Source organism: Mustela lutreola, chromosome 1 (genome assembly GCF_030435805.1).
Source record: "Mustela lutreola isolate mMusLut2 chromosome 1, mMusLut2.pri, whole genome shotgun sequence".
NCBI lineage: Eukaryota > Metazoa > Chordata > Mammalia > Carnivora > Mustelidae > Mustela > Mustela lutreola.
Window position 1 is genome coordinate 56,538,353 of NC_081290.1, and position 14,014 is coordinate 56,552,366.

General features: G+C 42.5%; 1 protein-coding gene across 1 annotated transcript in view; it reads left to right on the top strand.

The window, feature by feature from the left end:
• TAPT1 (transmembrane anterior posterior transformation 1) overlaps positions 1–14,014 on the top strand; it is a 65,482-nt gene that overhangs the window by 8,155 nt on the left and 43,313 nt on the right. The window contains exon 2 of the mRNA XM_059165064.1: positions 11,390–11,520. Coding sequence (XP_059021047.1) covers positions 11,390–11,520 — 131 coding nt within the window. The remainder of the gene's footprint in view (positions 1–11,389; positions 11,521–14,014) is intronic.

Consider the following 14,014-nt stretch of genomic DNA (forward strand, 5'->3'; position numbering starts at 1 on the left):
CAGCCCTGGAATAAATCCCACTTGGTCGTGGTGAATAATCTTTTTAATGTACTGTTGAATCCGATTGGCTAGTATTTTGTTGAGTATTTTCGCATCTGTGTTCATCAAGGATATCGGTCTATAGCTCTCTTTTTTGGTGGGATCCTTGTCTGGTTTTGGGATCAAGGTGATGCTGGCCTCATAAAATGAGTTTGGAAGTTTTCCTTCCATTTCTATTTTTTGGAACAGTTTCAGGAGAATAGGAATTAGTTCTTCTTTAAATGTTTGGTAGAATTCCCCCGGGAAGCCGTCTGGCCCTGGGCTTTTGTTTGTTTGGAGATTTTTAATGACTGTTTCAATCTCCTTATTGGTTATGGGTCTGTTCAGGCTTTCTATTTCTTCATGGTTCAGTTGTGGTAGTTTATATGTTTCTAGGAATGCATCCATTTCTTCCAGATTGTCAAATTTATTGCCGTAGAGTTGCTCATAGTATGTTCTTATAATAGTTTGTATTTCCTTGGTGTTAGTTGTGATCTCTCCTCTTTCATTCATGATTTTATTTATTTGGGTCCTTTCTCTTTTCTTTTTGATAAGTCGGGCCAGGGGTTTATCAATTTTATTAATTCTTTCAAAGAACCAGCTCCTAGTTTCGTTGATTTGTTCTATTGTTTTTTTGGTTTCTATTTCATTGATTTCTGCTCTGATCTTTATGATTTCTCTTCTCCTGCTGGGCTTAGGGTTTCTTTCTTGTTCTTTCTCCAGCTCCTTTAGGTGTAGGGTTAGGTTGTGTACCTGAGACCTTTCTTGTTTCTTGAGAAAGGCTTGTACCGCTATATATTTTCCTCTCAGGACTGCCTTTGTTGTGTCCCACAGATTTTGAACCGTTGTATTTTCATTATCATTTGTTTCCATGATTTTTTTCAATTCTTCTTTAATTTCCCGGTTGACCCATTCATTCTTTAGAAGGATACTGTTTAGTCTCCATGTATTTGGGTTCTTTCCAAACTTCCTTTTGTGGTTGAGTTCTAGCTTTAGAGCATTGTGGTCTGAAAATATGCAGGGAATGATCCCAATCTTTTGATACCGGTTGAGTCCTGATTTAGGACCGAGGATGTGATCTATTCTGGAGAATGTTCCATGTGCACTAGAGAAGAATGTGTATTCTGTTGCTTTGGGATGAAATATTCTGAATATATCTGTGATGTCCATCTGGTCCAGTGTGTCATTTAAGGCCTTTATTTCCTTACTGATCTTTTGCTTGGATGACCTGTCCATTTCAGTGAGGGGAGTGTTAAAGTCCCCTACTATTATTGTATTGTTGTTGATGTGTTTCTTTGATTTTGTTATTAATTGGTTTATATAGTTGGCTGCTCCCACGTTGGGGGCATAGATATTTAAAATTGTTAAATCTTCTTGTTGGACAGACCCTTTGAGTATGATATAGTGTCCTTCCTCATCTCTTATTACAGTCTTTGGCTTAAAATCTAATTGATCTGATATAAGGATTGCCACTCCTGCTTTCTTCTGATGTCCATTAGCATGGTAAATTCTTTTCCACCCCCTCACTTTAAATCTGGAGGTGTCTTCGGGCTTAAAATGTGTTTCTTGGAGGCAACATATAGATGGGTTTTGTTTTTTTATCCATTCTGATACCCTGTGTCTTTTGACAGGGGCATTTAGCCCATTCACATTCAGGGTAACTATTGAGAGATATGAATTTAGTGCCATTGTATTGCCTGTAAGGTGACTGTTACTGTATATGGTCTCTGTTCCTTTCTGATCTACCACTTGTAGGCTCTCTCTTTGCTTAGAGGACCCCTTTCAATATTTCCTGTAGAGCTGGTTTGGTATTTGCAAATTCTTTCAGTTGTTGTTTGTCCTGGAAGCTTTTAATCTCTCCTTCTATTTTCAATGATAGCCTAGCTGGATATAGTATTCTTGGCTGCATGTTTTTCTCGTTTAGTGCTCTGAAAATATCATGCCAGCTCTTTCTGGCCTGCCAGGTCTCTGTGGATAAGTCAGCTGCCAATCTAATATTTTTACCATTGTATGTTACAGACTTCTTTTCCCGGGCTGCTTTCAGGATTTTCTCTTTGTCATTGAGACTTGTAAATTTTACTATTAGGTGACGGGGTGTGGGCCTATTCTTATTGATTTTGAGGGGCGTTCTCTGAACCTCCTGAATTTTGATGCTCGTTCCCTTTGCCATATTGGGGAAATTCTCCCCAATAATTCTCTCCAGTATACCTTCTGCTCCCCTCTCACTTTCTTCTTCTTCTGGAATCCCAATTATTCTAATGTTGTTTCGTCTTATGGTGTCACTTATTTCTCGAATTCTCCCCTCGTGGTCCAGTAGCTGTTTGTCCCTCTTTTGATCAGCTTCTTTATTCTCTGTCATTTGGTCTTCTATATCACTAATTCTTTCTTCTGCCTCATTTATCCTAGCAGTGAGAGCCTCCATTTTTGATTGTACCTCATTAATAGCTTTTTTGATTTCAACTTGGTTAGATTTTAGTTCTTTTATTTCTCCAGAAAGGGCTTTTATATCTCTCGAGAGGGTTTCTCTAATATCTTCCATGCCTTTTTCGAGCCCGGCTAGAACCTTGAGAATTGTCATTCTGAACTCTAGATCTGACATATTACCGATGTCTGTATTGATTAGGTCCCTAGCCTTCGGTACTGCCTCTTGTTCTTTTTTTTGTGGTGAATTTTTACGTCTTGTCATTTTGTCCAGATAAGAGTAAATGAAGGGGCAAGTAAAATACTAAAAGGGTGGCAACAACCCCAGGAAAATATGCTTTAGCCAAATTAGAAGAGATCCAAAATCGTGAGTGGGGAGAAAGGGGATAAAAAGAGGTTCAAAAAGGAAGAAAGAAAAAAGAAAAAAAAAAAGAAAAGAAAAGAAAAGAATATTTTTAAAGAAAGAAAACACCTAAGAAAAATGTAAAAAATATATATATATATATATATATTAGATAAACTAGTAAAAAATCGTTAAAAAAGAAAAAGGTAACAGTTAAAAAAAAAATTTTACCCGAAGGCGAGAAAAAAAAAAATGAAAAAGAAAAAATTAAATTAACTGCAAGACTAAAAAAAATCACAGGAAAAAAGCCATGAGTTCCGTGCTTGGCTTTCTCCTCCTCTGGAATTCTGCTGCTCTCCTTGGTATTGAAACCGCACTCCTTGGTAGGTGAACTTGGTCTCGGCTGGATTTCTTGTTGATCTTCTGGGGGAGGGGCCTGTTGTAGTGATTCTCAAGTGTCTTTGCCCCAGGCGGAATTACACCGCCCTTACCCGGGGCCGGGGTGAGTAATCCGCTCGGGTTTGCTTTCAGGCGCTTTTGTTCCCTGAGCGCTTTCCGTAGAGTTCCAGAGGACGGGAATACAAATGGCGGCCTCCTGGTCTCCGGCCCGGAGGAGCCGAGAGCCCAGGGCCCCACTCCTCAGTGCGCCCTCAGAGAACAGCGCCCAGTTACTCCTGTCTGCCTGACCTCCGGCCGCGCTCCGAGCTCACCGAGCCTGCGACCGGTTCAAGGTAACACGGAGCTGCGAGCTTACTGTCGGCTCTGTCTCTGTAGCCGGCTTTCCCGTTCCAATACCTGCAAGCTCTGCGACACTCAGACACCCCCGATCCTTCTGTGACCCTGCGGGACCTGAGGCCACGCTGACCCCGCGTGGGCTTCGCCCCGGTTTAGCCTCTGGAGCGATGTCCCTCAGCGGAACAGACTTTTAAAAGTCCTGATTTTGTGCGCGGTTGCTCCGCCGCTTGCCGGGAGCCGGCCCCTCCCCCCGGGGTCTATCTTCCCGTCGCTTTGGATTCACTTCTCCGCCGGTCCTACCTTTCAGAAAGTGGTTGTTTTTCTGTTTCCAGAATTGCTGTTCTTCTCTTCGATCTGCCGATGGATTTTCCTGATCAGTGCTATCTTAAGAAAGATATATTTAGACATATTACTTAACATTTAAACATATTTATGGTTACTCATTACTTTTAATTAATGCTTTTATATCCTGGCTTCTTATTTCTAAACCAAGCTATCCCAGAAGATAATTAAACATAATCCCCTTTTAGGGTTGAGAAGGAAGCAATTTATACTGTACTTTTCTCAATTTAAGATACTGAACACAGAGCATTTCTGCAGTAAAAGATGAATATTGATTAAAAATACTCTGGAGGAGGAGCGCCTGGGTGGCTCAGTGGGTTAAAGCCTCTGCCTTCGGCTCTGGTCGTGATCTCAGGGTCCTGGGATCAAGCCCCACATCGGGCTCTCTGCTCCAAGGGGAGCCTGCTTTCTCCTTTCTGTCTGCCGGCCCTCTGCCTGCTTGTGATCTCTGTCTGTCAAATAAATAAATAAAATCTTAAAAAAAAAAAAAAACTCTAGAGGAACTGATTTGGATGTATGATTGGTATTATTTTCCTTATGTGAAATATTCACAAGTAGCAAAACTTAGTTCTTCTAATGTAGAAGCACTTGTTTGTGTTATAAGTATTTTTTAAAAATATGCTGACATTTCTTCTTGGTAAGAACTAGATAAATGAGCTAAAATTGGTTGACATCTGAAAAGTTAAGTCAGTGTTTGGAAAATAAACATTTGGATTATTTTATTTGGAAAATAGCTTGCTTTTAAAATATAAGGACAGATGTTTGGCATAACAAACATAGAGCCACTTTTACAAAGAAGGAATAAAATGCCACCACAGTATGGAAGAAGTTGAAGTGGACTTAGCAGAATGCTTGAGGGGTGGCATCCACAGGTAAAAGAACAATATATCCTTCTTAGGTAATTAGCCAGGCAGCTATACCCAAATATCACAGGACAAGTAAGTTCATACAAACCTGTAGAATGTTAGAGAACAATGTCTAAAACAACAAGAACAAAAACCGTGAACCACAGCTATACTTTGGAACAGAAGATTAAGTAGCATCCTACAAAGTGTATCTATGGCTAGGGAAGGTGGGAGCAGCCGACAGAGCAGCAAGGCTAACTTACTAGCTCAGGTTTCAGGGCAATATAAGCCCCTTCACCTTTAGTCTGAGTCAAAGGGTTCTTTCTGGTCTGCTGAAGTCAGATTAGGGCTAGGTTATCTCCTCTTGTGTGATTGTTGGATAGATGCATACTAATTATGGTGTAGGGGAGAAAGAACGCTGGACTTGGAGGTCAGAGATCCAGATTCTGTTCCCAATTTGCATCTTGACCTTTCAGTGACTTTGGACAAGTGTCTTAACCTCCACGATCCTCAGTTTCTTCATTTGTAAAACATGAACGCCATTATCTGCTTTCTTTAGCTCTCAGAATTGTTGTGAGAATTTTATGAGCTACTATGTGCAAGACCTTTTTAAGTTGCCTCTTGGAATAAAGTGGAAGTATCCTAATCCTTTAAGCAGGGCCAGTTTTACAGGAGTGGGGAGAAGGTAAGATAAAGTTTTCAAAATACTTTGTCCCCTGAAGCTTGGTTCTTTTGTAAATATTGCTTTAATGTATCTTTAAAAAAAAACCCATTCCCTTGCCCATCAGTGTGGTATTAATTGTATGCAGGCACTTCTCTCAGATTCAGGCCTCACTGAGGGCTGGACATTGTGAAGATCAGGATTTGTGGTGCCTGCTTTCAAACAGCTCACGAGCTGGTACGGGAGCCAACCAGTTAACAATGTTAACTTCATAGAAGTAAACCCAGGGTGCTATATGTGAAACACAGAGAAAGAGGAGGATGGGGGGTGGTGATCCCAGTTTTCTAGAAAGTACATAGTGACCTGTTTACAAAAGCAGCTGAGACAATGATAGGCAAAATAATCTAGTGCCACGTATAACCCAGTGTTGATAGCAGCAGTGTCCACAGTAGCCAAAGTATGGAAGGAGCCCAGATGTCCATTGACAGGTGAATAGATAAAGAGATGTGTGTGTGTGTGTGTGTGTGTGTGAAAGAGAGAGAGAGATGGAATATTGCTCAGCCACCAAAAAGGGCAAAATCTTGCCATTTGCCATGATGTAGATGAAACTAAGAGGGTATTATGCTAATTGAAATAAATCAGAGATAGACAAATACCATATGATTTCACTCATATGTGGAACTTAAGAAACAAACAGGTGAACACAGGGGAAGGGAAGGAAAAAATAAAACAAGATAAAAACAAGAGAGAGAGGCAAACCATAAGAGACTCTTTTTTTTTTTTTTTTTTTTTTAAAGATTTTATTTATTTATTTGACAGAGAGAGATCACAAGTAGGCAGAGAGGCAGGCAGAGAGAGAGAGAGGAGGAAGCAGGCTCCTGCTGAGCAGAGAGCCCGATGCGGGACTCGATCCCAGGACCCCGAGATCATGACCTGAGCCGAAGGCAGCGGCTTAACCCACTGAGCCACCCAGGCGCCCCAACCATAAGAGACTCTTAACTCTAGGAAACAAACAGGGTTGCTGGAGGGGAGGTGGGTGGGAGGATGGGTAATTGGGTGATGGGGCAGTAAGGAGGACAAGTGATGTAATGAGCACTGGGTTTTATATGCAACTGATGAATCACTGAATTCTGGCCCTGAGACTAATAATACAATGTATGTTAACTAACTTGAATTTAATTGAAAAAATAATCCAGTGCCAGATCCAGTGCCTTGAGGATAGACTGCTTGATTTTGAATCATGGCTCTACTGCTTTCTTCCTGTGTGACCTTGGCAACCTCCTTATCCTCTCTGTCCCTTGGTTTTTTCATCTGCAAAGTAGACCTAACAGTAGAATATGCCTCATGTGCACAAAAAACATGTCTTTATCATTTTGATTTTTTAAGTGCATACTTCTAAATTTTCCATTGCAGAATTTAAATGGGTGTTTATTACTAAAAATCTTGCATTTCTAGAAGTGGAATCCTCACATACCACGTTCTATATTTGTATTATAGTTAAGAACCTTTTGTAGGTTTGTATTATATGACTTGTTTACAGAAAATTAGTTATTAGGTTAGTTTGTTGATTATACTTATTTGCAACATTACTGTTTATTTTTGAAAACAGAATTGCAGAAGCAACATCAGTAAACCCTAGGGAACCCCCAAAGTAGAATTAGTACCTCAGAGCCTCTGAAATTACTAGTAAGGAGTTAAGACCTTGTGTCCTGCTTTGCAGTTGTCTTGTGCTTTCATACAAATCCTCTCCCTTGGCCATCCTTCATGGACCCTGGGCAGCTTTTTAAAACTGCTTCAAACCCTCGTTTTCTCTCCCGTGAAACTGAGATCTATGACTTGAGCAGGATCACAGGACTCATGTGTGATAGAGAGGATGCCAGAACCCCATTCTTCTGATTACTAATCCCTGCTTTTCTGATAGATCATAACAAAACTCTTATTATGGTAAAACTCAGTCAACTGCATCATCAGGGAAGATGCCAATGTGAAGGATAATTTTCTAAATAAACAGGGTATAGCTGTCTCAATCTTTTGATTTAATTTGCTGCTTTAAGTTTAAAATTCTATAAAAACCTGTTTCTGTATTTCCTTAACACAGCTGACATACTAGCAGGCTGCCCAGTGTCCGTCCTCCCTGCCCTTCCTGTGGATCACACCGGCATCCTTGTACCGTACCCCAGGGCACTCACTGGCTGTGCCTGTCAGCCTGGCACGCCCCCACCCCGTGCTTTTAGTGTGGACGTTCGGATACCTGTTGCGTGACCCTTTACCGTCACTTAGACATGCACACAGCCCAGAGGCTCCTTTTCTTCGGGAGGGGCTGCGTCCGTTGAGGCACCATAGTTTGTCACTCGTTTGCTACTCACTCCCAGTCTCGGTCGCAGGCTGTTTTCTCAAGAATCTGATGTTCTCTCTGCTTTTGCCACTTCTGATTTCTGATCCTGTTTTTGTTCTCTCTGCCGCTCTCCTCTCTGTGACTTTTTCCTCCTTCTCTGATGCATATAGTCTTTTAGCAAGCGTTTGTTGAACACATATGACGTGCTGTACCCTGAGGATGCAAAGTAAAGGACAAAACCAGGCCCAAAAAAGTGTGGTGGGTAGAAGTGCCAGAACAGGCAGGCACTATGCCAACCGAGTTGGGGAGAGGCTGCCTTCTGTCCGGAAGACCTTGGGATGGCTTCACAGAGCAGGCATCTGTGTGTGGTCTCCTAAGGGAAACTGGAAGGAAATTCTTGGGCCATTGAACCGTGTCAACCAACTGTCCTGTTTACAAGAAATATAAAGTAGTATAACTAGAGAATTGTGACCTAAAGATTCAGCGGAGGCAGGTGTGAGGCATGACTGAAAACATAGCCAGGGGCCAAGTTGTAAGGGATCTGGTGTCACCACCAGGAAGGTGTAGGGCCTGGCCTGCAGGTGGCAGAGAGCATTGAAGGGGGCCCGCAGCTGTTCTGTGAGCATGTTGGTTCTGGCTGCCTGGCAGGGTTAGGACTGAAGGGAGGAAAGACTGGAAAAAAGGGCATGAGTCAGGAAGCTTAGGTGGGAACTAGAGGGGGATGAGGAGGACCAAACTAGAGTGACATATAGAGAGGGGGTAAGTGAATAAATGTCGCAGATGACAAGGCAGTGGGGCTTCGTGAGAGGAGAGTAGCCCCAAGCTTCTAAAATAGAGCTCTGTCACTGGTGGTGCACAAGCTAAATTCAGGGCTGCAGGGGGTAGATTGTGGGTGAAGATCCTGAGCTCCATTTGCCAATTCAAGGTAGGGGTAGGGGGCCAGGTGGAGTTGCCCAGGAGGCAGCTGGAAATACGGGTCCAGGTTCCTGGGATCAGATATGGTAACTTCAGGGTTCAGATGATGGCTTTAACCTTAGACTGTTTAAGAAGAATAGGAAAAAGAAGAGGACACACCAGTAGATAACAGCTTTCAAGGATGGCCAGGGTTTCACTGTAACTGGTGCTTTGTTAGGACACAGTGACTGGAACACCAAACCAGCAAACACTTACAGGTCGAGTGGAGGTGGAGGAGCTGCCAAAGACACCCAGGTCTGACAAGTCGGGCAGTTAGAGAGAGGAGCGCCTGTGCTGGAGGGTGGAACAGGAATCATGGTGAAGTGACCTTTGGGGCTCGCTGGTGTCGGTGAGAAGTAGTGTAAGTCAGTCAGTGAAAAGTAGTGTGAGCATGTAAGTAAGAAGTCTCTCCTGCCCTCAGAGGCACCTGCTACTTCTTAATTTTTACATGAAAGGATTGATATTTATTTTATATATATATATATATATATATATATATATATATATATATATATATATATATTAATCAGAACTTCTTTGCTTTCCGGGGTACCTAAGTGGCTCAGTCAGTTAAGCTTCTGCCTTTGACTCTGGTCATGATCCCAGGGTCCTGGGATGGAGCCCCCCCATACTGGCCTCCCTGCTCAGCGGGGAGTCTGCTTCTCCCTTTGCCTCTGTGCTCACGCACTCATCCTCTGGCTTGTGTAAATAAACAAAATCTTAAACACACACACACACACACATACACACACCCTTTGCTTTCTAATTAGAAGACTAAACTGAGTAAGAGTGTGTGTGTGTGTGTGTGTATATATATATATACACACATTTTTTAAAAAAATTTTATTTGCGAAAGAGAGAACACAAGCAGGGACATGGGCAGAGGGGGAGGAAGAGGGACAAGTGGACTCCGTGCTGAGCAGGGAGCTCTGTGTGGAACTCCATCCCAGGACCCCGAGATCATGACCTGACCCGAGGTCAGACACAACCAACTGAGCCACCCAGGTGCCCCAAGAGTATGATTTTTGTCTTTCATTGGTTTGGCTCTTCTTGTTTGCAGCTCAGAAGGCTTTCTTTTTCTTCCCTTCATACAGCAGATCATGTTCTGGATCTAGTCAACTATAATATATTAGAAATTTCCCAATCAAAAATTGTACTCTGTATGGATTTGGTGATACTGAGGCCTTCTAATCGGAATATCTGTTAATATGTAAACAATACAGTTTACCTCTGGTGTCCATGGCTTCAACTATAAATGCACCGAGAAGGTGCCTCGTTAGCGCAGTAGGTAGCACGTCAGTCTCATATAAATGCACCGAGAGCATGATGCTTTCAGTGCATTTGATAATTCGGCCTGCCCAGCATGAGGCTGGAGTGGGTGGAAGTCTGCTTTTCTCTCCGTTTGTTTCAATCCCTAGATAACTCTCATGGTATCACTAACTCTCCAGAGAGATGACAAATCTGGAATTTAAAGAAATGTATGCACGCATGTGTGTGTTTTTTTGTGTAATATAACTTCTCTACATGAGTAGACCATTTGGCCTGATGCTCAGAGAACTAGCCATCTGTTCAGTGCTGGAGGAAGTAAGCTGTTTTAGGCCCACCAGGAGGTAGTAAGTCTCCTTCCAGGTCTCCCTGAGGGCTTTTCAAGGGTGTTTCTGACACTAGACTCTTCCCCATACCTGCAGACTTTAAATCCTGGTACTCACCTAAGATGCTCTCCATGAGTCAGTACTCATAAATGAAGTCCACTTTCCCTCTTGGTCATTTTTTGGAGGGAACACCAACACTGTATTTAGTAAAAGGACTACAAGGGCCAGCAGAGCTGAGGACAAATTGAGACCTTTGGTATCCTGACTTCTGGAAGAGGGCTTGGCCTCCTGGGGAGTAAAAATAGGAAGGTAATGGGAATCAGGGCTCCAGAAAAGTCAGTTAGGTGATGGGCTCTCAGGGAAGTGTGACATTTTCGAAGGGGTTGGAGCTTCAGCTTCTTATCCCTAAGACTCCCCGTTATAGCCCAGGGGAAAGTACTTAACCTTCTTTGGCCTTATTTTCATTTGAGACAAGATGATTCTGGGTGAATTTGTTTTGGAGAAACAGAGAAAAGAGGGGGATAAACCCAAGGAAAGGGAAGTCTTTCAGATCTTGTTGAGGTTCTACTTTGTATGATTTAGTATGATGATTATCCTGTTGGTAAGCCTTCACCTAGGGAACTGTCATTATTTAGATACTTATGCAGGATCTCTGAGGCTGAAGAAAGAAGTATATCAATACAGTTCACCCAGGTTGGTTTTTGGACCTGAGCAATGCCTGTTCAGGTGACTTGTCTCTCTTTTAGCATATGTAGAATCATATATATGGGTACAGACATACACATTTATCCATTTTATATATACCTGATCTTTATTCTCTCATATCTACCAGTCCAGGTCCTATATCACCTATAAGACCCAAGACTGGGCTCTTGTACAGTTTTGTAACTATTCTGGCTCATGGTAATCATTCCTTTTATATTCCTGTGGCATTTTCCCTTTATACCACACAGAGTAGCAATTTTGTCAATAACATTTGCTGATCATTTGTATGTAGCTGTTTAGTGCTCGGCACAGAATTATAGATTGCTTTGTTTTATTCTCTTTTTGTTTTATATATGTGTTATCTACAGCCCCAGCTAGCATGTAAGTTTCTTGATAAATACTGTTCTTTTTGTTTTGTGTCATTTTCTTTTCCTGTAGAGCTTTCATTGTTGAGGTTCCTCAGTGCTGAACTAACAAGAGGGTACTTCCTTGAACATAATGAGGCCAAGTATACAGAAAGAAGAGAAAGAGTATACACTTGTATGCGAATACCAAGAGAATTGGAAAAGGTACTATTTTTTTTTCTATTACCAGACATTATTTTGAAAGTTATGTTAACATGTTAATTATATGAAAGTAAATTGTCAACAGCTTGAGTTGAGTTTTTAAAATATTGGAAATAGGGGCGCCTGGGTAGCTCATCGGTTAAAGCCTCTGCCTTCGGCTCGGGTCTTGATCTCAGGGTCCTGGGATTGAGCCCTGCGTCGGGCTCTCTGCTCAGCAGGGAGCCTGCTTCCTCTCTCTCTCTCTGCCTGCCTCTCTGCCCACTTGTGATCTCTGTCTCTGTCAAATAAATAAAATCTTTTAAAAAAAATTCAAAAGGGCGCCTGGGTGGCTCAGTGGGTTAAGCCGCTACCTTCGGCTCAGCTCATGATCTCAGGGTCTTGGGATCGAGTCCCACATCTGGCTCTCTGCTCAGCAGGGAGCCTGCTTCCCTCTCTCTCTCTCTCTCTCTCTCTCTCTCTCTGCCTGTCTCTCTGTCAAATAAATAAATCTTTAAAACAAAATTCAAAAAAAATATTGGAAATAATATGATCATATGTAATTAAATATATTGGGAGTAGGAATTCCTATCCAGGAAGAGGCTTTAAAACTTGTATTTTAAGTGTAAGTAAGATCCAGTGTTTCTTAACTTTGCTCTTTGTTAAACTTACCATATTTCCACTTGTGTGCCAGCCAGGTCAGTTTTTTCAAGGAATTAATCTCTACCTACTCCTTTAGTTCTCATCAGTTTTATTGTACTAGGAGCAGTATATTTTCCATTCAGCATGACAAATTATTTAATTTCAACCCTTTTAAAGCTTTTAATTTCTCAGAAAGCCCTCCTATTTAAAAACACAAATGACAGTCTATTCAAAGAAAAAGACGATTCATTGCATCTTTGCCACAGAAAACCTCACATCCTAGGGACAGCGTATCCACAGCAGCACTGGATCTAAGCACACTTCCCATGGTTGTCTCAGTCTGGCAAGACCAGTCAGATAGGGCAGGAGGCCACTCTTTTCCCTCTGCATTGCTGAAGTTGGTACATCTGAGCAATTCCAAGATTTCTCACTAGAAAGGAAGAAATATTATTAAGAAATAATTCAGCTTTGGCTGAATTATCAGTATCAAAATCAGTATCAGAACACGGTTTTGTACTTTTATAGTAACATAAAACTTTTAATAGTTTGATCAGTTCCTTAAAATCTTACTTTCTGTTGGAGTGGCTGTCAGAGGAGTTGCTGTTTAGCTCAGTCAGAGTGTTCTATGGTAACAAGAGGGGCGGGAGACATTGAGGAGTGAGGACCCAGTGGGTCGGGCTCATGGTCTTTTACTTCCAACAGTCCATCTGTGTGGTACAGGGGAGGGAGGCAGCTATAGAGGGACAGTTTGAAAAGTGTTGCTTCACATGGGTTCTTGACGGCAGGTTACCTGCTGCAGTTTTAGGGCGTTCTGTGTTAAGGGAGGGAGGGATGAGAGCAAACACGGACTGGAGAGAGAGCCGTCATGGCCGTGAGACAACGGTTGCCTGTGGTCGGGATCATTACCGGTGCTTAGTTATGATTGTGTGGCTGCTTCTCTAGGGAGGCTCTGGTTCCAATGAAGAGTCAAGGCCTGGTTGGTGAGAGGGAGGAGTGTGGGAGTGCTCTCAGCACCACTGCTCCCCCAGTGCAGCAGCACCTCAATTTTCTATGTTGGAATTTATTTGAGAATTTGGCCAGGGATGGGGGGTAATGTTTCTTTTGCTTGCCAGTAATAATAATAGTATTATTAATTCTTATGTCTTTCTTAAACACATTAACTTATTTTCTGAGCTCACTTTTTCTTTCCAGTGATAAGCCAAGTAGAGAAGTGTGAGGATACACTGCAGAAGGAATTGGAGGGAGGTTGGCTGGGGCCTGTATCTTTGTACAGGACAGTGCCAGCCACAGTCAGCTTTTACCCACCTGGTCTCTTTGAGGGAAGATTTTTCTCTCACCTCTCTGGACAGTTGTGGATTCCCATTTTCCTCTGGAGAGTGCACAGAGATTTGCCTTCAGTCCTCAGCCAAACTGTGGATGCACCCAGGGGATTTTTTCAAAGCAAGAGGTGTGTGTCTGGCCCCTTTTACTACCCCTTATGTGGCAGAAATGATGAACAGCAGCCACAGCCCTCATGATGGTGAGCTCGTCAGAGGCTGGGTCAATACACACATCCTTCTCTTGTCTGTACCAACCACACTGACATGCTAAGCAGTTCCTTAGTAGATTTTTCACAGAAACTTGTGAGCATTTCAAGTTTGTTATTGTGAGTGTTCTCTTCTAGGGAAGATGCCTGCAAGTCTTGATAAGACGTCAGTATAAACCAAACTGTTTTTCAAACCATGCTGTATTGGGTGCCTGGGTGGCTCAGTGGGTTGAAGCCTCTACCTTTGGCTCAGGTCATGATCCCAGGGTTCTGGGATCGAGCTCCGCACTGGGTTCTCTGCTCAGTGGGGAGCCTGCTTCCTCCTCTCTCTCTGCCTGCCTCTCTGCCTACTTG